This window comes from Opisthorchis viverrini (genome assembly GCF_000715545.1).
Source record: "Opisthorchis viverrini unplaced genomic scaffold opera_v5_79, whole genome shotgun sequence".
NCBI classification, from domain to species: Eukaryota; Metazoa; Platyhelminthes; class Trematoda; order Opisthorchiida; family Opisthorchiidae; genus Opisthorchis; species Opisthorchis viverrini.
Genome location: NW_008751737.1, coordinates 28,348 through 55,212, shown reverse-complemented (window position 1 = coordinate 55,212; position 26,865 = coordinate 28,348). Strand labels below are relative to the sequence as shown.

The 26,865-nt window shown below is 43.2% G+C and overlaps 1 protein-coding gene across 1 annotated transcript in view; it reads right to left on the bottom strand.

Annotated features, from left to right (window-relative positions):
- Positions 1–495: 495 nt before the first annotated feature.
- Positions 496–26,865, bottom strand: part of T265_04723 (hypothetical protein) — a gene marked incomplete at both ends in the record, with an annotated part of 54,537 nt that continues 28,167 nt past the window's right edge. The window contains 6 exons of the mRNA XM_009169536.1: positions 496–700; positions 12,993–13,014; positions 14,399–14,549; positions 19,269–19,418; positions 19,723–19,869; positions 20,004–20,260. Coding sequence (XP_009167800.1) covers positions 496–700; positions 12,993–13,014; positions 14,399–14,549; positions 19,269–19,418; positions 19,723–19,869; positions 20,004–20,260 — 932 coding nt within the window. The remainder of the gene's footprint in view (positions 701–12,992; positions 13,015–14,398; positions 14,550–19,268; positions 19,419–19,722; positions 19,870–20,003; positions 20,261–26,865) is intronic.

The following is a 26,865-nucleotide window of genomic DNA, read 5'->3' as shown; positions in this document are numbered from 1 at the left end:
TTCCACGCAGATAATACGCGAAATGAGAAAAAGTTTTGTTTGATGAACGCGTGTGATCTGAGCTTGAAATTATTCTTACTATGTCCCCGCTGTGTGTTTGCTGGGTCAACGGTGAAAAAACTGTTCGTCAAGCTTTGTTCAAACGGGGTATAAGTGAGAATCAGGTGTCCCTGGAGGCGGCGATACTCCAGGGGATAGAGGTCAAGCGTCGCGAGACGCATTTCGTAGTCCACAGATTTGAGGCCGGCAACCGTTTTCGTAGTGGCTCACTGGACGCGCTCAATGAATGTGACATTTTTCGTGTGTCCTGAGTAGACAACTTGGTTGGCGTATTCCTGGAGCGGTCTGACGTAGGCTCCATTGGGTATTTAGGAGTCCATGCGAGTAATACTGGAGAAGGTGCGCTGGATCATTCGAAAGCTACGACGCGCCATCTTGAACTAAAAGAGACAGGAAACTGAGTTCAGAGTACAAGGCCAATCTTTTGAGTCCCATCTAGGCATCTCGGGGTATCAGTGATGTTAGGAAAGTATTCCAACAGAATTTTCCCGCCAGAGGTATGTTTGCTTCAGCGGACAATGTAATTCGGTGAGCTGCAAAGATTCGAGCAGAGATTATAATGGATTTTGGTTTGTGCTCATACGCGACAAAATGCAATATTTTGACGTAGAAAGTTTTATTCCGCACACAGGTTTTGCAGCTGCGAACATTCAGCGGCTAATGGGCACCCTCATCCGGTCGGCACCATAATGAGCGTCTCAGTCATCTTCCATGGCCCCCAAAAGGCAGTAAAGGGCAGCATAAAAGGCGGTATTACATAAAAGAGCAAGGGATTTCAATATGGGAAGGATGGTAGAAGGCGATGAGGCCACAAAAATGTAGTTAGTTATTAAAACGCGTAAACGATGTTGAAAATAAACCACTTCTAATCTCTCTGTGGTAAGCTTAGGTGTGGGTCCATTTATTGTGTGGTGAAACCCCGCGAATGCGCTTCACCTCCCAAAACGAGTCCTGATTTCATCCCCCGTATGTTGCTCGTTTGCATCGTGTGGATGTTTTTTCCCCATGAGGTCTAAGTTTCCTTGTCTACAACTTTCATGTTATCAGGAGAGAGTCCAGAACCTCCCCTCGAAGTCTTTGAGCCCCGGCCTACTCCAACCGGCATTCATAGGCTTCATTTCCTGGAGTTCACTAGAATCTCGCGAAAAGTAGCTAAACTTTCTCAACATCAAGAACGTTCTTCCTAATGATATGTAGCCGGCACCTAAGCCGCACACCACATTCCCGGTCCAACTAACGTCTTATAACGTGTGGAAGCAGCTGTGGTTAATGGCCCCATACTGTGATGTTTGAACTTCGACTTAGTGGACTTTCGGACAGTCCCCGTGTGTTATTTGCCTAGCCGTAATTTGGGAATGAGAATTTTACAAAATTCTCACATCTCTTTTTCCGATTCCAAAGTCTGTTTTATTGTTCGAAGGAATGCCAACCTCTGCATCCCTGGTTTTGGTCAGGAGTTGGCACCTATCTGCCAACCGTTATAGCCTCCATATTTCGCTTATTTCACAAGACGACGCAGATCGCTTTCGGTTTTGAGATTTGCCGAATTCTTTGGTGCCTTTTGCAAATATCTCGAGGGTAGTTTAAGGTTCTAGTCATGCCTCTTACCTACAAGGTAGCCGAAGTTTTTTAAGTGCCAAGCCGTGTAAGATGCTGACTCTGGAGTGTTTTGAGTTGTTTCGCCTTTCCGATCCCACGACAAGGCAGGTCCTTTCAAATTTGTTTTACTTGAGCTTCATTCTCGATTTTTAGCACGCATTCTATTTTGCGATAGCACAAGCACAGTACCGCAAGACGTAGGTTTGACCTAATAGATGTTTGTTGTAAAATCGGAGGCCGTAACTCACAACCTTTGAGAAGGCGTTAAACAAATACCAGAAAGATAATTATCTGGTATTCTGGCAGCCAGTAGGCAGAAAAGCATCAAAACGTTTTGAGTCTTGAATGCTTGTTCCGCAAGAGCAGCTGGCAATGCTCCCAAACAAGCAATAGCCAACGATTTAGAAGGTACTGAGTTTAGGGCGCTTATAATGAAACAAGTGCCTGAAGCACCCATCTGGTATTGTTAATGGATGCACGAAGCTCATCCGTCAGTAACCTACCTACTTGTGCATAATCACAGATCGAGCGGCTCACTGCCTGTAAGACGGCGTCTGAGCAAAGAGTGGTTAAGCAGCTGCAGCGCCCCTCATAAATATGGAATGCCGTCTCTTGAAGTGCGGCACATTTTACCAAGATAACTTGGCAAGTTCTTTATCAATGAGGACAGCTACAGCCACCGCCTGAACTGTTGGTCAGCCCTGTTGGTTATGTAAATGATAGTTTTGCTTTGTTTTGACAGATATATAGTGTTTAACGGCCCTACGGAGCCCCTAGTGAACTGAACAAATTACTGATGTAAGCCAGATACAAAGTCACAAAGAGAAAAACAAGTAAATCGTGACTCAGTTCAAAATAGGAGATTCCGTATTTCCGTATTCCGCTGAACCACCACACCAAGAATACTTCTATCTTCCTGGTATCCCAGATCCCCGGTGGTCGAAATATTATTCCACAAGCGTTAATATATTAGTCCAGTGTTTGCAGCTGGAATGTTTGTTCACGTTTAGTGTTATCAGCGGTCAAACATAGCCAACCGGCGGTCACAACAACAGTCACTCAGCAAAAGTCTCAAAGTCACGTTGGAGCCAACGAGCGGGCGGTAGCGGTTGTATTTCAGTAAAACAAACTTTTGTACAGCGATGTGACTGATAATGATGGGGGAAAAGAAGATGATACTGTACATGAGAAAGAGCAGTTTACAAGTGCTACAGATACGTCTTGGGTCCTGGCGAAGGTTCACAAATTCAGATGAGCGCTTGATTTGCATAAGGAAATAGGGCTCCACGGTTACATACGTCTCTTATTCACACCAGACTGCGTTGCTTCTCCGTATATTGGGCGTTGTAAATGGCAAGGAAACACTTGCGGCAAACGGACCTGAGGTTGCTTGAAAACACTAATCTGTTTCATGGAGACAAGCTCTGTACGTTGTCGATCACAAATGTAATGGGTAACGGGCATCCAGTCATATATGCCTGTGTGAAAAGCGAGCAGCTCAGCCCTATACATAAACTGTTTAGCTTGTTTAGAGAGATGATACTTGGACAGCATCCGGTGAATTACTTCGTTACCGAAAAATCATATGCACAAATGTGAGCGGTCAGCTTTGCTTTTTGTTGTTATGTCATGCTGTCCTTTTTCCATATTTGCACGTACGCATCATAAAACACCTACAGATTTTGGTTACAAGGAAGCTATACAAATACCCAGCACTTATACAGCTCCCTGTGATTCTGCACCCAACAGCTTACCCGCTTCTCTCCTTGTTCCTGAAATTGGCTTGGTAATAACATTATATCCAAAAAAGCAAATTATTGTCACTATTTCATCAGGATGAGCTTAATCGCCATTTATCACATTCGTTGCTTCGGCTGCGACGAGATCAAGCAGGTATATCGCCTGAAGAATCTAGGACCATGTGGGCTGATCAAAAGAGATCACCAAGCTGCCGTGTAAGACGATCCTTAACCGAGTTCATTTGGTCCATTTTAGCTCCTGAACCAATTTTCGGAGCATCAAAACGTACAGCTGTTAGCGTTTTGTCGTTCGCACTTGCCCCAAATAAGTTAGTAAATTTAGAGATTCCTCAACAACAGAAGGATTACACAGGCTGAAGGTAACACTAAATCTTCCTTCATTTTTGGGAGGAATTATTGAGTCCTCAGAAATGTCTGACGTATTTCCAACTATTGAATGAAATGAGAAAACATTTGCTGAATCACCCCATCTAATAAGGACATTGCTGGGCTGGCTTTCGTGAGGCCTGAAAAACGTCATACTTAAAAAAATGGTTTAGACGTTTCTGGTATTTAGTTCTGCAATACGATCTGAGCGATCTTGACAGAGTAACGTAGGGTGTATAAAATCGCTATCATGTGGACAGTGTAAACCCAGTCAACATATTTTCCGAGGCCGACCTGGCTTTCGAACTACGAAGAATGACTTTGGATTCGTAGAGCCATTGAAGTGAACCGAAATGTAGCGATCCGACGACATTGTCTTGAAGAACCATACTGAAGATAGAGTTTTGAGTAAAAATTGATTTAACTTTCACCCGGAAATCTTCCTTAGACAAAACAAAGAGCTTCTCATTCTTGGCTTGCATAAGGCTGCCACGCGTGCTGCTAGGCGCATCGCACATCATGTTTGAGTAGAGGTGCGCTGCTCCCAGCACATAAAATTGTTGGTGAAGAGTTCATTTGGCAAAGCTTGCTTTAAAACGAGTCACACCCTATTGCACAATATGCTAGTTTAGCCGGTATGCCGGTATGCGCGAAGATTGTAGAAGGCCTTTTTGTCCACGAGACGAACTTAAAACATTCATCCAGCCATCGACGAGGCATACGACTGAAACAAACACCCAAGTGCCACAAGTCCTTCTGCAGCCCTTCATGGCGCCAAATCTGGTCAGAGAACACTGAAGGATCTTGTATTGTGCAGACGTTTGGTAACGTCCCCCATTGTCAAAACACGTTATCTAAATAGTGCCTTTATGCTACCACCTCAAATGCATTAGTTTTGGTGTAGTGACATGATACTTACCGTATGTCCTCGCCGTAAAACTAGGAACACTTGGCACTGTCGCAATCTAGAGAGAGGACCGTCATTCAGTCTTAGTTTTGTTTGCGAGCGTGCGTTCCTCATTGAGACACGGTTCACTATCACTATCTATCCAATGCTGGCAAATCTTTAAAGTTGAGCACGGCTGCTCTTAATGACCCATGCTTTATTAGAGAGTTTCTTGAATTTGGACCAGTAACTGACTCAACTCCGCTTCGGTGACCACAAATCTTTCAACCATACTCTGCCCGAAATTGATTTTTCCCTTAGTCGTGCTAATTCGTGGATAAAGGTCCTGTAATCGGTAGTGTGCTCTGACGATATAATATTGATTCAGGCAAAATGTTTGCGCGCTAAATGTGAATCTCGGTAACCCTATCAAATAAGGCCTCGCCATCAGCCACATTCCCATAATTCACTTCCACTAAGCCCATCCTGTTTCATGTCTTGTTTGCCTGCGACGACAGTGCGTCAAAAGTCGCGATAGAAAGGCAGACTGAAACAGACAGAATAGACTCGCCATAATGTTCCGAAACATCCTAAGGATTATTTAGTGAACAAAAATTTGATTAATGGAGGCATTTCTTTTGGTATTTTTCATGGGGTGTAGCCCTGACGCCGACTGATATAATAGGATAAGCTCTGTTGCACAGAAACAAGTCGAAGGATTGCAGAAGTAGGACAGTTCAGGCCCAGCAGTAGGTTTCCCTAAAACGTTCTTACTTTTCAACCCAGTTGATTAGATAGTGAGGAAACCTTGATTAATTGAAAATTGCTCTAAAACCTCCTGTCGATAGTTCACCAAAAATAGACTAACTGCTCTGTGTTGTGTTGAACTAAGGACTCGGATAATGATTTTATTCCATGGTGGTTGAACTCAAAAACCCTCCAGTCGGGAGGCATCTGTCACAGAATCATGCTCTCTAGACGTCAGTCATGAGAAACGAATTAGACGAATCACCTATTCTGGGCATATTTTCGCGCAAGATGGTGAGGGAAAGTGCACGAGCGAGAACTAAACGGCAAATATGCTTAAGGGGACGGCACACCGATGATCTTGCCGGAGCTAGAACCGGAAGCTTCACAAAAGACGCTTCAAGAACCTAATACTTTGGAACGGCAAGTGAGCCAATCCGTTTGCAATATGAGATAGATATTTGTGCATCCGAGTTTATTTCCCTCTCATTCCGCTACCCCGTCCTTAAAAGAAAAGAGTGAAAAAACTGCCCAAATAGCTACGATGAAAGAACCTCTTCCATCACGGGCAAGAGCCATTTCGAGAACGTGCAAGTCGTTGATTGCAAATCAACTGTGGCGCTTAGCGAGACTTTCGAATGTGCCTCGCCACAAAAGCGTTTCGAGACGCGAGAGGGATGCCTTACCAAAAGGACGGAGGTTTATTGAGAGAGGCTGATACGGTCTCGGAGTACCACAGACCGAGTACAAAATAACAAGACTGGGTGATGAAATCGCTCCACACTTGTGACAGAGTCTCAGTGGTGGGCCAGGAATACTGTTACAAGAGTGTCTCGCTAGGTTCCAGACTCATGCGACTTCAGATAGCGCCAAGAGACTGAAGGTGCTCAAATTCCACAACACATGTATCTGCATGCACCATGCTCTTGAAGCAATGTTGACCAAACAACATATAAAAGCTACACACATCTAATTGGCCTCAATTCAGCGCCGAATAGATTTATGCAGACAGCCGCTTGGGCGGTGAGGAACGTTATATGATAAGTAGACAAATTGCAGAACAAGAGGCAACATAATTCTAACCATCAGTCAGCATCAGCTAAACAAGGGGTGCAACAGCAGCTTCTTTTCGACATCTGTCCTCGTAGTATCTTCGAACCGGTTCGCACTAAGCGTGATGATCTCATCAGCTGAGTCTCCTACGAACTTTGTTTGCACGCGCATTTCGTATCTCAGACGAGGACGCCAGTCCAGCGGCGTTAGAACCCTTTTGGAGGGCTTTGGCATTGTAAGTCTAAGGTGTCATGTCGTCCGCAGAAGTGTCCGCGGACTTGTTAGTCATCGAGCGGATCGCTGAAATAGATGATAAAGAGAGAGACAGAATGAGACAGAATGTTAAGGTACTCTAACGGAGACCAGCGTGGCAAAAGAGAATGTTGATTCAATCTTTATTTCAAGCGCTAACCTCAGCTTGCCTTTTAGCTCCATAAAGTCAAGATTTGGAGCAAAGGAGCCTGTAGAATCTGGTCAAATGTCTTAGGGAAATCGGAAAGTATGGCGTCCAATATGAGCATTTCGTGTTTGGCCGGTTAAAAAATGTTCTTAAATGCGAGCATTCTGGTTCCGCAAGAACGGTTTGGATGGCAATCCGTGTTGCTCCGGATGTATCAAATTGTTGGCAATGAGATGTTCTAAAGAGGTTGGTGTCAGAATGCGCCCCATCACGTCGCACAGCATGCTTGTGGAGCTAAAGAGCTTGATTACCGATCGACCAGGGGTCACCAGATTCGTAGACTGGCTTGACAGTCCTTTTCTCCGAAGAAAAAAACGTTTCTCACATTGAACGACTGATGAGAACTTGCCAAGCTGATGGATGAAGGAGCTTTTTGCAAAAATTCAATTTAGATTTAGGCCGTTTTTAGATCCTCCTATCCAAGATTTTATGTGATGAAGTCGCTGTGGCAAAAGACAGGCCTACATGGTGCTCTACGTGGACAACACACAATTAATAAATCATACTTCGATTCTTCGTTTATATCAATCTAAAAGCCATCGGCTTATTTTTTCAGCGGCGTCTGATGATGTTCCCCATTTGGCGGTTGCCTCGTGATAGCCTTTTTCAGGTACCCTGAAAAGAGATGAATGTAGTTCATTAAAATCAGCTCATTTGTTTCAGATACCAAAATAAGTTATTAAGATACACCCACAGTTTGGATAATAGAGCCTAGGATAACTAAAACGTCATCTTCAAGCATCAGCAGACCAATGAGCACGTCCACTGCCAGATAAAACGAAATACAAGAGTTAGCTGTGCTTTGTACTTAGAAACTTGGTCTATTTACTGTGTTCTTTGGGCACATGGTCTTTTTGTTTCAGCTAATCGAAGTCAATATGCTTCTTGTCCTCTAATCGAAGGATGCAAACCATCATTTTGACCCCTCTACGTCGAAAAATTGTCCTGGGTTCTCACCACTTTGAGCAATGCCCAGGCTTCCACCCCCTTCTCACATGTACCAAGAGAGTGGAATCAATACTGGTGACTGTCTCAACTTTGTCAGCGAGTGTGCGCAAGACACGCAAGAGAAATTTCGGACCTACCTCGTTGGTTGCCTTTTATCAGACCTCCTAAACATCCATTTAATTGCGTCTACCGGCTGTTGGCATTATATCACTTGCCAACAAATGTCACTAGGTGAGCACTTATACCGGAGGGTAGACATGCTGTCGCACTCAAGAAAATCGACCGATGACTAAGCGTGTTGTGAATGTTGCGCGAACCTGAGTCAGGTGGGGTTTCCTGGGTGTACCCATCCAGGGATTCAGCGTCTATGAAATCAAATAGTGGGGCACCAGATGTACACTTGAAAGACAATCGTTAGTTTGCGGAGATTCTAAAGCAGTTAAACTGGTTGGGATTTCATGCATTTTGAACACCTAGGGGTTTTTGTAGGGATGCATCCCCACTGAGTTGATATAGCTGATGGGCATTGCGTGGCCGACCTAAAATTGTCATTGCCAGCCGGATTTCGGATGTGACAAATCAGATTCTGGTCGGTCACTCGGGATGTGTGAAGTCAGAAACGATTTGAGCGAAATTATGAAGTATGGGTACCTTCGTGGGACAGGTGGTTGGAAAGCATATTCTGAGTGACGAGAAAGCGTTTATGCGGTGCTTGAGGAAAAGTTGCTGTTTTGGCTTTGCCGTTACCTCAAATGAGCCTCTCACTAGAGCTCATGGTCACGATCAGCTAGCAAAGAGGAGCTGAAAAACTGGAGGAGAATTTGAAGAAAACAGTGAGAATATGCGCTGAAATTGTACCACATATACAATCGGGTAGTAAAACAAGCAGTTTCCATCTTCATCTAGGTAAGGTGGAGTACGGAAGTTGAATTCAAAATACTGGTTTTGTTTGACAGGTACAACTTCAGATTGCGAGCTGATACACTGAATGACAGAGGTTGTGCCGGGCGTCAGGAGAAAGCATTGGAGAAAAATCCCACATTCACCTAAGCTTCCGTGTTCTCTGATTACTGATACATTGTCAACGATACATCTCTTTCAGCCTCGGAAGTCAAGCAGAGGACACTATCCCGGTTTTAAATAGGTCGTAACCATGGTCCTACTTTGATGGTTATCGATGACAGGGGTTACTTCTATCTGTGTTCGGCTCCTTTTGGTATTTATATGGCACACATCATTGTACGCCAGTTATACGAGGTTTACAGGTGCATAGGATTGTCAGATTAATTTGAACGGACTCTCCGACGTTAGAGGCAGGGAAGGTGGGAATTACCGTATTTGGCCAGCTCACTGTGAGGGACCTTTTTAGTGTAGAACATAATGCGACTTGTGAATGCAAGTAGATGAAAGGTATCAGATTTATGAATTTTTATCACAGGTGGTGTGATTTTGTACCCAGAAAAAAGCTTAGTTTATGGTTCGCGATGTTTGTGTTCTTCTGGCAGTACCGCTTTTTTCGACAAACCCATTTCTCTACGTGAAAGTTTGCATGGAGTCACAGATATTCGGAATTGTTCTTGTGGTGGAGATAGACAAACCTCACCGATATAGACAGAAACGAGCGAATTCTTGAAAGTAGCGTCAGATTATCGTGAGATGAACCGGATCTGAAAATTATGGTTCGGTTTACTATGAAACCATCCACTGCATGTCGCGGTGGGTGAAAACAGTCTCGACGCTTCTCACAGTTGCTTATCCTTCAGTCTCTTGCATGTCGCCTAGCAACTTCCGCATACACATGCCACCGATTTTGAAGCGCAGTTCGCCCACTTTTTTCAATCATTACTGAAATATAAACTTATTGAAAGGGGTAAACATCGCGTAACAAATGGTTTGAAACTTTCTGTGTGGGGATCATTTGCAAGGATTTAGTATATTTCCCAATCCAATACTGCAGCAGATGTCGTATATCATACCGGCAACTTTCAAATGAAGATTTTCGAAGAGAACCCAAGTACTTGTCCACCGTTAATCTTAAAGAACATTCGTGGAGTCATATTTCTAAACTTTTGAAGTAGGAGGCTCATTCTCGCCGTTCTGTCAATTAGCATGATTAAGGAGTGGATTTCGGCCAGAGCATAAGTCAGAACAGACGTTTGTGGCTAAAGCGCAAAATTACTGTTTCATGCATCTCGACTTCTCCTATCTAGGCTTGGGCAGCCTGGCGGTATCTCAGACCCCGTGCTTCCTCTGGGTAGCATGGTAGTTAGACACCGGAAGTGTGTTACCGCTGAAAGACCTTAAAGTTTTCCGTCACACGGGCACGAAAACGCAGCAACTAGATGGTACTGCCAAACGCAGCTACAACGTGTTTATTCTTCACCTAAGCCGAGCATAATCAGCATCGGTGCATGCTATATTACCTGGAAATCGACGGCAAGTGCTGGTAACGACGATAACCAGCGCATGCCGGTAAATTCATTTAGGCTGGGAAACATCTCCTGACACGCAGAGCAAAGTTTCGTAGGACATTCTATGGCTTTAATATGGCCAGCCTAAATGTAGCCAGGCGTTGCCTGAAACTTCATCGGTTACTTGTGATTAACTAAAGAATCGGGCCATTTTATTTTCTACATGGGTACGACCAGGTCTGTCCACTCACGGAAGGAGACAACTGATTCTTAAACTGTTTGCGGTAGTGACAGCTACCGCTTAAGGATTAGCTAAAATCTTCGTTTCATCGGCCTTTGTGAATATTTTTGGAGGTGATTCATCAAGCAAGCATCCTCCACATGTGCCACGAGCTGCTCACCAATAAAGCTTACGAAGTGAGTAGAAGTAGATCTTCCGGTATCTACACTGTTTTCGCGTCGTATCTGGTGTTTTAGGGTAAGGATGTTGAGATGGTCGTGCAGTATATCAAATAACCAGTTAATGTGGTCGGTTGAACGCAAGCTGCATTCCTTGAATCGTGCCGGGAGACCGTCTTTTTATCTTCATCAAAGGAGAAACTGCATAGTAAACTTCCTTTGGCAAGTTGGATCAGCTTTGGATTCCAGAGTTGAGGAAATGCAAACTCGGTTGTTTGTGCTTCAGCAAATTGACGATCAGCAACTAATTCTGGCATAGGCAGTTGAAGTTCTGGCTTGAGCCGAACATGCAAGCGTTGTTTTTGACGACCGATGTAGCATAGCGGATTCGCAGGACCCATGTGGGACAAAACTCTTTACTTTCTGTACGAATGTTCATGCGAATTCTAAGCCTTCACTGTTTTGCATACTGCTGGGTCCACAAACAAAACAGATGATGCGATAAAAAGGCATTAGAGTTTTTGCGATATATTTTTTCTATCATCTTGATCCATGCAACTTACTGAATGTTGTTTTTCACCTAGCAGAGTTCGAAATCTTTGCTGTTGTAGCGCTTTATACCTTTCTTTCCCTTCCATTATAACATGCCGTATTTCCTCAATTGCACAAAAGTTGTTGTTTGAATACGCAAAAATTACAAAACGCGCGAAGGAAAATGTTTACTTTGTGTCCTTTGAATACAACTTCGTCTTCATCTCAAAAATCTAGTTCAACCCCTCCACCAATGTACATGTATTGTTGTCCACCCCGACGTATGCCACAAGCACATGCCTCAACTATTTCGAAGCACAAAATGTATCTCTTTCGTAATTTCATTTTTAGTGAAGCAGATCACAATCACGCGCGTGGTGGAGCTACATTGTTTGCGTTGCTTTCTAAACACTGCTCTTGAACCAAGAGGGTACTCAGATATACACAATCAGCAATACCTTTCAATGCCTACTTGGATTTACTGCTTGTTTGCTGAGCTTCAAGCTTACCATATGATCAATCAAACAGTAGGATAGTTTGCTGGGCAATACGCGATTAATATTTATAACTTTGGATTTAATGGGGCTCCTTTACCGGTAACATGGCAAAGTACGCATCTAATCCACCGCGAACCACGTTATTAAAACTAATCGGGTAGCGCATGTATTGTGTACTTGGTCTGTCCACTGGGGCTACATGATTCTCGCCAATATGAACGCACGCTTGTTGGGAGTACAGACCTGCAAAGTACCAATTCAGCGGTTATGGTATCTGTTTTTGGCTTCAAAATAAAAGATTGACCCGAGACCACATGCTTTCTTGTTTTGTTCTGCCTTGGATATCCGTCTAGGAAGGTTCCTGATTCATGACGGATGCTTGGGTACCATTCAGCAGCAATAAGCTGATGCAGATCGACCGATATGATTCGAACGTACTGTCTTCATTTTTGCTCCTACGGGATTTTGTACTTTTACGCGAGTGCTCTGTGTGGACCTCTCTGGAATAGAACCTCATCTGAACCGAAGCCCAGTTGAACGTTCTCCAGGACGAGGACCCATTTGTGAACCATGGGTAACAGTAGCGTCGGTGGCTTCTCTGATCCTGAAGTGGTCATCCCTAGAGATGAGTTTCCCCATGATTGAAGTGAAATCATATCCTACAATTGAATTTGATGTGTTACGATTGACATTGTGAACAACAAATCTAGGTCCTTAGGAAACGAACATCACCGAATGATTATTCGGCCTTAACGCAGCACCAAGGCTTTTCACGAAACCAGACGTAAAACATCACATGAGGCCAAAAGGTGGGGTAGACTTCGAGGACCGTTTTGTACCCAGGATTGAAACAAAACTTTGATCCGGGATAGGAAGTTTAGCAATCGTTACAAGTCCTGGGGTAAGATGTGGACCATATTGCAAGATTTTTACTAGTTGACGGAGTTCACTCGGATCCCTTGGAGATGGTGTCTTCATTTTTGTAACAACCAGAAAGAATTTGGTCTGAATCCTGTGATGGCCACAAAATAGCCTTGACAAGAGACTTGTTTTACACCAAAGAAACGGTTGAATGATTTAATAAAACGTTATAGCAATGAAGTAGCTCGTATAGGTACACCACTGCGCTCGCATTTTAGTTTCAAGAATACCCACATTCTTATCGTCGTAGTGTGTTTCTGATACCACTCAGAATACGATAGAAATGGTAATGCAAAATGGTAATGAAGAATAGCAACAAAACCTGGTATAATTGTTGATCGTGCTTGGACTTACTGTAAGCCTTGTCCAACGCAATCTGCAAATATACAATGGAGAATTAAATGCACAGTTCCGAAACCAAGATCAAGCTTCGTCGAGTGCTTACTGGCTGCTTACTGTGTTGGCTGGATAGTTGGTTACTATCCTAGATTGGGTATCCAATGGAAAATTATTGTCCCTAAATATCTCACAATTACGAAGTTTTCGTGATACAAAGAGGTTGAAGAACGGGACATTAATTTTTTGTCCTTTTCGTTGCCGTTTACAAAGCACAGTGTTTCGAAAATGACCAAACTTTAAGTAAATGTGTTCCTACATAGGACGAAGACCACCTTATTCTCACATAGAAACTGCCAAATTATTCCCAGTTCCAACAAGCGCAAGGAAATCAGCATTCGTAAGCTTTTCCTTATTATCCCCCCTGGTCATACATCATATTTCAAAGCAATCAGTAGGACCCACGGTATTGCACGTTGGTGAACGCATATCCATGTGCCTCACTGCTGAGACTGAATTTCAGTGAATCGCGACGCCAGTTCAAAGTCTGTAATCCGCATGGAAATGCGGGTTGAACGCTGATGCACAGTCTGAATCCTGACGTTCGACTTTGTAGGTGACTCTGTAAACAGCAGGTAAACACAATGGTACGCATGGAACTAAAATCTGCACATTATTGGATTACTTATGAGAATAATTCATATTAATAATTTAAACTTTTATAATTTGTAAATGGGGCTGCCATTTTTCCCAACCTCTTAATGCGTCTGCCGCATTTTCAATGCCTCATGATTTATTATTCCCAGACAATTGCCTGAATTTGGTGATTTACTGTGGCAGTCGTTCACTTTGTCCACAAAACCAACTTTCATAACACTGACTGTGCAACTGGGCGACCGAATCTGTGTACTCTTGTGCACGTATGAGACATGACTGACTGACCAACACAGTTCAGTCGATGAACAAAGTTCAGTGGGTTGCTCAGCGTACAATGTTCTTACACGCTACTAGACGAATAGACACTAACGGATGACAAGCTCATCGGAGGCCTGCTCATATGATATCATCTAGGACAAGATGCGAATTCGGACCACGATATTTAGTGTACATGTGCTGGACACACAAAAATCAATATAAGAAAATTCAAAAAGAACTATAAAGCAGTGGTTACGCAGATTTATTTTCCGAGTTAACACGAGGGCTACTCAAGGCAAAGTGACCTTGAACTCAGGACCCATCAACTTGGCTAAGTGCTGTGCTTGAATAAGATCCCCAGGTAATTGGGGACAGTTTGCGGGATACGCCTGTCGTGTTTGAAAATGCTGGCATTCATATCTTCCTTTGCAGCATATTGCTTTCGTTCCATTTTATCCCAGAGGAAAAGAGGTTTGAGGGGATATTGAAAAAGCAATCGAATAAAGTACGTGCTATTTGCAAGTTAATGCATTTCACTAATTTCGTACAGTTTGGTTTCAAGTAGAACATAAGGTTAACGAAAACTCGGGGACTGCGTCTAACTGATAAGTTCCAAGAAGGGCGAAACAGGTTGTGGGCTGTCGAAGAATTTTCAGCAACCTTATGAGTAGTGCATGTTTAGCCGTTTCCGGTGTGTCCAAGGCTCAAATTTGATTGTAAAGGTTATCTGGCATAAAGAGAGAGTAGCGGGCTTTCAGAAAACAGAAACTTGGTCTGTTGAGTGGATGTGCTTTTCCCTCCATATTCACGCTGATGAGTGTTAGGCACAGTGTCCTTTAGAACTTCAAAGTAATTACAAACAACTCAGTTACTTAGTCTTAGTTTCCAACTCAGCACATTCAGTCAGTAATACAAACGCGGGTTGTATCAGTGGCTAGTGTTCAAACAGTCTTCAGATGTCTTCCAAATCAGGCGACTTTGAAAAGCATGGTTTTCTTTGAAGTTTCGGAGTACTGCACAGAGTACAACACAATCGGAAACAGATATCGACTGGAAGCTTATTTACCAGTTCTGACAAATACGCTTTGAATCTTGGATGACTTCAGTGGATTTTAGATACCTTCCAAATAACCCTGAGGTGCACGACGGTAGGTTATGATAAAATCATCCCGAAATCAGACCAGTCGGAAGGGTTGGTTGGTAGGAATCGAAATGTCTCGGAAATCACAGCGGCTCGAGTGAGAAAGCATACTAAGATTGTCTCATGTTTTTCTATTCTGTGTTCTCGGACATCTTGTTTGGCACTGGCCAGGAGCAAGTCTCGTCAAGTTCCTACAACAAAGCAGCTGATGATGAATATGCTTGGCTGTTTGATTTTTATTCCTCTATAAGAATACTATCCATTTTGCTTCCAGTGATTTGGTGATAAAATATATTATGAATTTTTGATCACAACACGGCGTCTTGATCAGTCGTGCAAAAGAACTACAAAAAGTATGGCTTTGAGTTCAAAATATGACTCATCGGAAAACTCAAATTGTGGGCAACCAAGAGACTGCATCCACAAGAAGAACGTGGGTTCGTTTAGTCCTAAGGGTGCATGTTCCTCGACGGAGAAACTAATATGGAATCTCCCTATAAGTAAATCTAAAGTGAATCTAAGTTTTGTTGCTGTTTGTGTTTTATAGACGCATTTAATACCGACCATAGCAACACTGTCATTTTGCCCATTTCAGGAGAGAGCTCAGTGAAGAATTTGTTGTGCTGTTCTCCCTGGCTAGTTCCGGGAGACCTGAGAGAGCACTGGTTAAAGGGGACAGTGGGTCTCAAAATGGTTTCGGTAGTTAGAAATACTGAACCCTCATTTTATCTGTTTTATTTCACGGTTTCACAGCAACAACTCACACTTCTCCATTTCTTAACGTGTTAGGACCACGAATGTGCTTTCGCTGAATTCTACCTATCGTTGTGTATTGCCGGTAGTTAGAAATACTGAACCCTCATTTTATCTGTTTTATTTCACGGTTTCACAGCAACAACTCACACTTCTCCATTTCTTAACGTGTTAGGACCACGAATGTGCTTTCGCTGAATTCTACCTATCGTTTGTGTATTGCTTGTAACGTTTTGCCCAGCAGGAACATGTCTTGTTAGAAGGGTTATATGATACCCAATTCTCCTCCGCCAGAAACGTCTATTCATAAAGTGAGGATAGAACATGTGGAACGAACTCCTGCACTTGTTGCGTTTTTCGCCCATCAATACCTCTGGCAACCAGACAATAATGGACTGAAACCCGAAATGCAACAGCGTTTATCAAAAGAACAAAATTGGTGGATAAATCAAAGGTCGAAAGACAACCTGACTAGAAGACCACTGCTTTAGATGCCTCCACTTCATTTCAGACCAAGCCCGAACGGGTGACATAGCATCTGTGCGGTTACCCTTCCACCAAATCATAGTGCACTGGACTGCGCTTTCAGTGTTGTGGGGTTGGGGGCAGAGAGAAGACAATGAATTGGCGCAGACCATGTTACCGTTTGAGTGGTTCGGCTCGAAAAAAATGTTGCGTTGCATACTTGTGTAGCGTCTGCAGTTCAAAAGTGATTGTCGGGGACAGACGTTAATAAAAAAAAATCCTTATACTTGTAAATTGCCATTTTACCCGTAACGACTCTTGGAAATAGGTCTATAGTAGTGTAAAGTATGTTTGAATTGTCAAAACACGAGTGTAACCAAAGACAACTCAGTTTAGGTAGACAGCCGGAGTTACAAACGAAGACAGCAAGGTTACTGAGGGCGGTTTTTCAGCGGGTTAAAGACGGGATGAACCGAACTATTCGCCACTAAGTTATTACTTGTTGTCATCAAGTGTGAGGTTTTCGCTTTTCAGTCTCCCCACCCCTTAGTTGATGATGTCTCTTCGACGCGGTACATTCAAAACCCAGGTAACCTACTTAACTCAGTTTTGGGTTATTTTAAAAAACACATTTCAACAATAAAATAATTAAGTACAACACTCCTCCTCTACGTGGGCAGTCCCTATTCAAGGATTACTCATGATGAAGGCAATGCTCATAAACTTTCATCAGCTCTTAAGTGGAAATGGATGACTGGCCGTTTTCAGCCGGTTATTGCTTGACATGGTCCAAGTATTTTTATGCCAAGTCACTTCTTCAAAATTCAAGACAATTGTCGTTGAGCAAAACTGGCTTTCGTACTTACACAAAATTCCGTGAGCGACACCGAAGCACACATTGGGTACTTTGTCCCTTAGCCTAACGCATCTTAGTAGAAGCCATCCTGGGTCACCACATTTTCAGAAGCAAGAGTTCATATGTCCTGTTTAACCAATCCCTGATAAGCACAAATACCATTGCGCAACTTGCGACGCAGACACACACACACACCGATCAACCAACAAACGTGCTACCTAAATTCTTGTTGCAAACTTGTTGTTCAGCATAAGTTGTGCTTTCTGCTATACACATTTTCACTTCACTTCACACTTTCAACTACTATCTTGTGTGACTCCGGCTTACATTCCAGAATTTCTAAGGTTCACATTCTCAGGTGAGCTTCCCGCATTGTCTAAGGTCTGTTCATGGCTCTTGTTATGTGTACGGTCCCACGGACGACAAAGTCTTATTCAACACACAGCTCATGCTGGTAGTTAAAGTCATTACAAAGTTTCCCGAAACAAAGCTGGTTTTTTCTACACTTTTGCCTGAAGATTATCCAACTTTGTTTAAATCGATTCAGGGTGAAAAATGCTTAATAATCCCAACTAACTTAATCGCTTTTCAAAATAGTATGTTGTCTGTGGCGCATCCCATTCCAATTTTAAGTTCACTTAGTATCACAGAAACCATCTTTGTCAAAAGACCAGTAGTATAATAACGGATCTTACCAAAACCTAGATTACGGTAAAGCTGACGTTCATCGAAAGATTGTGTCCGGTTGCAAACGGAGGCAATCTTTAAGGAGTCGACAGCCATTAGGTGGAACGATCACCATGACCATGGGCCAAGAAATGGATCTCATCCACAGAATTAGAACTGAACTGCTCAAACTAAGGCTCAGCCCAGGGTGAAGCTTACACAAGTAGTAACCAATCACGGAATGAACGTCCTTGCTTGTCAATCAACATCACCGGTACGTGGGATAAAGAGATTACAATGTTCAAAAGGGTAGGCTTTGAACACCTAAATCAGCTACGATCGTGTTACGTATGGCAGTTTTAAGATGTAGACTTTTGATATCGATTGTTTTGAAAAAAAGACATCCCGAGGTGTGTAGAAATGGCTTTTGCGAGTGCAGTATAGTTAATTCTTCTTGAATGAAAGAGGTAAAAACATTATGTGCTCGCTGGAAGAAAAGTAGAACTAATAAACTAGTGCTGGTTCAATAACTTGGAAGAATGGGCTTGCAAAAAATGTTGCTCTGTGGCGGGAAAATAACCTGAGATTGTTGTGATCAGTGTAAAAGAATGTACCATGTGGAGATGGTAAGAATGCGATCAGGGGAAATAGTTTTTTTCTCAACCTCAGTGGAACAGAATGCACAATTGTTGAGCAAATTTAGACCTGGTGTGGATGTTACGGTAACTAAAAGACCAGTTGCCAGAGCATATCGGTGACGAACGGTGAGGTTACTGTCATAAGGAGACAGTTTAAAATAATGGTGTATATTTGGATAAGATTCTCGGTTGCACCTTATGTTGACTAGCTTAAACATTCACTTGGCAACGGGTGCACTGTCAAGGAGTTTTGTCCCATTGGTAAGCGGAATACTCGATTATGGTCCAGAACTCCGCCAACATTTTTTTCCTGAGCCCTCACGTTCTCCCTCATGCATTGGTTCCAAGTAGAAATTTTAGGCTAGCAATAATTCCATATACCACAGCTCTTTGATCTTTTAAGTCACGCGTTTCTCATTGCCTTACGTGACAGAGTTGAACTTCACCTGCTTTTTTAGACCATTTATCGTCGACACTTACAGCTGAGTCCCTTAAAGCACACCGAAAATTCAACCTTTGTTGCATAGAGTTTGACTTGGACATACCTTGCTAACCATGAACAACTTCTTACTTGTTTACGAGCAATCAGATGGCTACTGGTTATACTAAGGACCACGGTAGTAGACTATTCCATCAGTGTCATAACTCGGCCGTCGGACGCGCTGCACGTGAGGGGCAGAAGCCTGACACTGTTGACCAAAAGGTTCGATCCTTCTACGTCTACCTGATAATTTGATCACGCCAGAGTATACCTTATAAACCTGGAGTCCAGTTACGGAAGCTTCTTGCTTAAATCTACGTCAGCTCATGAGAAGCGATTACCATTGTTCCAAAATTAGGTTGGGCGATTTGAAGTTCACAAGGAGACCATACTGGTTACAGAGGGAAGAGGGGGAGTCTATTGACTGGAAGGTCCGTGGTTTGAACCCGACCTCTGCCTCTCGACTTCCCCTGTCTAGGCTTGCGCAACCTGGCAGTATCCCAGCCCTCGTGCCTTCTTCTGGTGACAGCTAGGTACCGGAAGCTTGATTCAGCCGAACACCAGGAGACACACGGTTATCTTCACGGTTGTCGAATGATCGTTTATTAACGACGAATGACAATTATATTAGATTTGCTCCCAGCTTTAGGGATACAGTGCTTCATACCTCTGGTTAAGTTTAAAAACCTGTAGGTAGTTGCGGGATTTGTCGCATGCACACTCATATCACTCTGGTTTGGACAGTCTTTTTCCTGTCCTCGCGCGGTTATTTCGGTAATTCAATACCAAGGGGAGGACCACTGGACTCGAGTTTTGTTCTTATCAGAGCTCACCAGCAGTGCATGTCCCCGACCGTGCCGAGGTTCGAACTCCGGATATCTGACATACGGAGTGAGCGTGTCCAGCTTATGCTGGATACCCTGCTTTGGCAGGCACAGCATCAACACAAGATAGCTACGCCATCCTGCAAAAAGTGACAGCTATAAAGTGACTAAAAAATTTAACGTGTGTACAAGTTTTGGGTCAAGAATTTCCGTTCACATACAATAACTCCTGTTTTAAAGATGCTTGGTAGTGTACTTAACCGTATATTAAACCCAGGCAAACGATTTACGCTATCCGAGTAAGGACTGTTTATTGATCCAAAGAAAGAATGCTGAGAACTACTGAAAAGTTGTTGAAAACTGAAATGAGTGTGGTTCTCGAAAACAGTCCAATTTGGATTCAGGTTGACGGAAACTCGGAAACTGCGCGGACCTGATGAGCGCCAAGAAGAGCGAAACCGGTCGTGGGCTGTCGAAGATTTTTCAGCAACCTTGTGAGTAGTTTCCTTTATGAAAATATACTGCGCTATCTCGAATAGCTTGCCAACTTAAAAATGAGGCGGCCTGTGTGCAGCACATTCCGTTGTACAATGTCATAAACGAGAGATTCAGTTGAGTCTCTTGTGAAAAGCAAAATGATTTGTAAAAGAATGCTGGGATTGAAATGCTTCTATGAACAAGGATTTTTCCGCAGGATCTGCTTCAGTTATGTGACCAGATAACCCCGGACACGTTTCTTAGGGTACATCTTATTTCCAACAAAAAACAGGCTTGCTTCTTTAAATGCTGTTCGTAATGTTTGGACTTCAGAATTCGATTACTTTCGATCATTTTTACAAACGTTAGCTTAAAGCATGTTTTTCGCAGTGTTTTAGGCCCAGAAATCTCTATTGAAACGTGAGCGGACAAAATGCCAGTTGCTAACGCGTTCATGATCACAGCATCTGGAAAGCATCTGCTTCATTGGTCGCAGATGTGAGTTTTTTTCCCGGCTGACTTCCTTTGCCTCGGGGAAACTGATATGTTTGGTCAGAAAGAGACAAAAAGTTCGCTGAACTCACTTTGTGCACATGGACAGTGAGTAAATGTGTGTGTGGCTGATGCCGCCATGTTCGTACACTCGTGTCACATTTTGGATCCAGCATACAGCAATAAAAAATAAAAACTACCAGGATACTGGTCACAAGAAGGGCTTCCATAATTTGCTTTTCTGTTTTGCTCAGCTATAATCGATGATACCAGACGATCAACTATGGATGGTCATCGTAGGATTCATCGTGGCATTCGCACTAGCTTTCGCGATCGGAGCGAACGACGTGGCCAACACTTTCGGGTCAAGTGTCGGTTCAAAGGTACTGTCCATAAGGCAGGCGTGTACAATAGCAACCATATGCGAGATGGCAGGAGCGCTGCTACTAGGATCTACCGTTTCGGGTACCATTCGAAAAGGCATAGTGGATACCTCAATGTTTGACAAGCTCGACAAGGGTCCGTCAACACTGATGGTTGGACAAGTGGCCACACTTTGCGGTAAGCCATAAAACATTGCGATACTTTTCGTGCCTGTATGTTAGATTTCCGTTTTGTCTTACTGAATACCAACACTGTTGGCAAACTATTCGAGAGGCCACAGTTTTTTCCTTGATCGTATGTGTAAACTGCACTGCTTATTTTCCATAAGAAAAACAGTTCTGTTGTTATCTGTTCTAAATCACTATTGGTAACGGATGATTGATAGTTCTTTATGAAACGATCAAAATGGGTTCTTATAGGCGATATTCCAAACTGAACAGACATTTTGAAAGTACGCAAGTTCTGTATTTGATATCGATGCTTTCTTTTTCCCAACGCTTTAACCTCTGGCTAAGAAACAGCGTTCCGTTCAGTGATAATATGTACACCACCTAAACTTCTTAGTGAAATTCGCAAGTTGTTTTAAAAAATGCTACTGTTTTCCAGTCCGTTTTGAATACCACTTCAAGCCGCGGATGGCATTTAACCAGCCAGTAGGCATCCAGGGGATCCAACATAAAGGACCTCTGTACGTATGGGTAGAATATCCGTCCTAAGGCACTTGGGACTAAAGTATTAGAAGGATGTTGTGTAAAAACATCCACTGAACCCTTCTTTTTGCATTGGGGGTTGCGGATACATATGGCATAGTGAGAGTATCTATCATAATGCCTTGATACAAACATATCATTTGACAAGATCTTCATCGTACAACGTTAATCAACGACAAACGCGCAAAATAACTTGTATTGCGCGGCCGTATAGTTACCAGAATTCAAAAAATAGCGATTTATGTTTTGGAAACCGGCGAAAACGGTCGTTGGAAGCAACCTTATGAGTAGTGCATTACAAATATATACATGTATTTTGGATGCTTTACAGACTTCGAAAAAAGCGTAGTTTATTTCAACGCTGTTTTCAGTGGAACATGAAATCCATGCGCATTAGCCACGAAAACTGCATAAAACCCGCTCAAAAACTATTTTGTACACGCAGGGACTTTCAAACAGTAATTGTTTGTCGAGCATGACACCGTGACATGGACCCCGGTTGAACTTGTGGTAAAGTGTTGTGCGTACTCTCAAGTTAAAGTTGATACAAACTGATGGGAAAATGGGTATTGAGCTTTACTAGTCTCTTGGTGCGTATCTGCTACGACACCCGGAGGAAGCGCGAGGGCTGTGATCTACTACAAGGTTGTCCAAGTCTAAACAGGAGCAGTCTGGGTTTGGGTTAGGCTCGAACCCCGGATATTCCATTCAGTACGTTTGCGCTTTAGCCACTGAGTTATTAAAATACCTCTATGCACCCGACCCGATATTTCTAATCCACCTTGCTAAGCCAACAAATGCATGCACAATGTTGGAACTTCGCACATATGAATGTCCAACAAATTAGTTTACTTGTCTTTCAAGGTAGTGTGCCATTTGACCGTACTAGAAAACGTGAACTGTTCCACTAAAAACCATGTAAAGTAGCGAAGTCCTGTTGTTATAGCTGTCTACAGGATTTGATCGTCCAATCAGTCGGACTGTGCCGCTGAAACCTGAAGTTAGTTGACACTACCGAAAGAATACATTTTACCGAAACAATAATAGGATGCGTATTACGTGGTATATCGGAAGGGTGAGAACATAAATTGTAGGTTTTCGCCCGGTAAAGACCGTGGATGTCCCTCAGTGAATACTTTTCGAAACCCCTTTTCAAATGCACCAGTGGACTACTGAAAAATGTGTACGAGTTTTTGTGAATCATCCTGGTAGATAGTCGGTGACGCCGGTAAACAAACGTACATGCACTCTTGATCAGATGGACGCCTTGTTGGGCAAATCAAATGTGTCGGGTTGAAGGTGATCAGGTCAAGTGTAGATCAGTGGATACCTTAAAAGTTTTGCGATTTTTACTGGGTGAGCCGGATCTGCTGTTCCGGAATCTTTTGGAACAATACTCGCACCAGGGAACACTGCGCATCTAACAATAAAATGAAAAAGACTCGATTGTTTGACAGCATTCATTGCTTCTCACACAATGCAGTCAGCGGTTAGCTTGTAGTCCCAAGAGAGTTCTACCATACGGAAATGACGATGTTGTCCTCAGAACACTGCACAGCTGCTGCCAACTATTCCAGGTTAACTGGTTTAAAAAGTCGTTAGTGAACGTCTCCATGAATCCGAAAGCCGCAAACGTTAGGCTGCTAAACTGTTCAGTCGCTGTGAAATTACAGAGTGTAAAAGCTCGTGATAGCTCAGTGTTTAAGGCGCGAACCAGAACGTCTGTGGTTCGACCCTAACCCACGGCATCTCGACTGCTCTTGTCCTTGGCTGGGCAGGCTGACAATGTCTGAGCCTTCGTGCTTCTTTTTGGCGGTATGACAACTAAACACAGATGGTTAGACAGCCAACGGACTCTCGGGCTAAGTGCTTCAGTTTTGGCAACCTCTACCGTGCTATTCGATGTGTGCGAATGGCACTTCAATCAAGGAGTGAGAGCTCAAGCGAGAAAGAGTTGATGCATTCTTGAATGAAATGATTGATCTGTATTCCTGGTAGGATAGCACTATTGGTTGACCAAATTGTAGGTACCAATGGTACGCAAATTGTTGTAAAACCCGGTTTCTCTTATCCGCATTTCCCATACTTAGAAGTTTAATTCTCAGCCAAACAAACTAGGAGGATCCAGGTAGTTTCACACAGTAGAAACAAATACGAAACAATGCGTTGTCTCAACAGTAATCACTGTGACCGCGTCCACGTCAGACCGTCAATTTGATCCATTTGATTCATAAATCCAATTGGAAGGAAAGCTTGGCCAATGGGCAACATTCTCGTAATTCAAAGCCAGTGTTTGGTGGAACTGTGACCTAACCGGACCGAACAGCTTCCATATACGGACACCTTACTGGTCGAATTAGTGAATATTGAACCGACGGGGGTATCACTTCAATCAAATAGCTAACCGCCAAAATGATGAACAGTAAATATCCTTTGAAAACAATGACGTTTGCTCGTGATGGTTTGGAGAACATTGGTACCTAGGGTACTTTGTTCATGCAATAAACGAAGTTTAATCAGAATGGAACGGCAACAAACATGTACTGTGGAGGTAGTATCTTGCCTGTCATTTTGTTCACCGCCCCAGCCTAACGGTTTCGTATGTTCTCTCTAGAAGATGTATCATTAGAACCCGTTTTTTAAGAGGCGTGCTTCCCCAAACACTGACGAATCACACACTGCCACACTTAATGTTTTGCGGCTATTACACGACACAGCATTTCCAAAAAACACCCATTGTTCCACCGTTGCCAGCTGATAAGTCGGTGGATACGTAGAGGGCCAGGTTGAACAAATGGCCACATTGATAACTCAGTTTGCCCCCTTTGAACACTCTTCTCCGTAGTTTACGCAAATAGTGATTTCAATGGAGGAAACACAGAAGGGCGTGCAAAAAGTAAAAACACGATAATTTCATCTAAACAGAATCCTACCCTCGTGTTAACAGAACTATGGTTGTTACTTTAAATCTAAGTCCACCCCATTTGTGTGTCCTGTTGATTTTGTCCCATTGCCTCTCTGAGAGTCTTCAGAGGGAGCTGCCCAGTAGGGTTGGATTTCTAACCTCGAGAGGTAAATGAGTAACCATGAATTCACCAAATTAATGGATGCTCATTTTGTGAACCATCTTCATTTGCACTATATGGCTAGAAGAGAGGTTTGTGTAGAGGAGATGTATACAGGACAGGTATAAATATTTAAAGGAGAGGTATATAAACAATGCTGTGGGACAAATACACGTACTGTGACAACTGTTAATATGTGAGATGACTGGAAAATTTACGATCAAGTATCCGTCCTGTAAGTCTTACTCGAAAGATCGAGAACCACTGTACGGCCGTTTCGTATTCTCCACTATGCACCTACTGAACCTCAAAAAAGAATCAAACTCGCACTCTCCAAGCTAGTAGTTGGGAGTTAACCGTTTAGATTCTTGCGGTTGACCATCACTGTGATTAGCAGTGTGATTAGTCATGGAACTCAAATTGCTTGGTGACTGCCTGTAGTTATCGTTTGCAGTACATGCAAATTCAGACCGATTTCGTAACTTGTAGATAGAGTGATTTGCGAGTTTGCTTTAAAAGTTAATACATTCTTCGGGAAATATATCAAAACTGTGTTTACTTCTTTGAAGAGCAGTGGAGTAACCTTACCGGAGCATCTTGTCCAAATAGCACCCCATCATGGGGATTGACTAGGTATCCCCAATCGCACCTGGCACACAACCGACAAACTCTAGCTAGGTTCTCAACCTAGGAGGTTAATGAGTGCCTGCCGCCGGGGTCGGCTACGCACCTTGTCTAACAGGACGAGGAATGTACGAAGATATCACAGCATTCCAGTTGAGGACGATATTATTGGACCCAAACTGAACTGATTCACAATTAGAAACAGGAGCCTTTGTGTGTGTGCATCTATCGACTCTTTTCACATCGTTAACACAGCACTTCTCAAAAATTTTCCGGCTTAAAAAAAGCGACTTATGGGCCTTCTAGCTTTCTAGGCTCATCTAAAGGCCTCGGAGATGACAATATTTAGCCATAAATGAGATTGTATAGTAGAAAAACAAGCAACAATGTCGATAGCGCAACCAACATTGGTTGGTTGGCTTACTCTATACCATTTCTGGAACTGGTTCCCTGTTTTTACTCAGGAATTTCAACGGAATTGTCACAGGTTTAAGGACGACAGATAATCCAGGCAACAATGCAACTGACGTCCACCAAACGTTGAAAAGATCTCAAGGAAACCAACAGAGCTACGAATTTGCCTAAGCCACACACTTACCCGCTCGCGTAGAGATTTTTAGACGCATGCTCATTCTTCTCCCGGTTCTGAGATATAGATTACAAATCAAGCTGAAAAACCCGCAAGTAAAGCTCTCTCAGGGCTGGATGGACATCACTGATTATGTGCAATACATCGCCGTGGCTACAAGTTTCCTGAGCGTTGAACTGCTTTCAGGTCGCAGCCCGATATTCATTGAACCCGCCTGTTCAGATTGAGGTGTATGGCCACACAGCTACCTCATTCAACGAAAATGAACCACATAAAGGGGTCGACCTCTTTCACCTACTAACCGATAATGCATCGCCACGGGTTCACTCTTCAAGTATCACCCCGTGCGATTTTTCCACCGGCTGTAGAAACGTGACGTATCCTGGGAAGCCCAAATGAGTGATGTGGGAAATTACAAGCCAAGAGTTGCAAAGTTTCTGGATTCATCAATAAAATGAGGTACTGCACGTACGATAATGCTAAGATGAAAAGGATACGAACCTCGGATTATGGGGTTTTTTGCCTAAGGTCGCACGATTTGGTGCAAGTTTAAAGAAAGCCCGGAAAGAACGGCTAATCGATTTAAATTAGCGACATACGTACACGCACAGCACGTGGTATCGCAAGTAGACAAAATGCGCGCGTGTAAATTTCGTCAGAATTGGTTCGACATATCAAGGGTAGAAAGGATTGTGGGCGAATATCAAATATCTGAGGTGGACGCAGAACACAGTGAGTTCAAGCAAGAGGAGGGTTTTATCGACTGAAAGGAGGTACACTGGCATCGTTCCCTTCTCAACCGTTTTCTTGA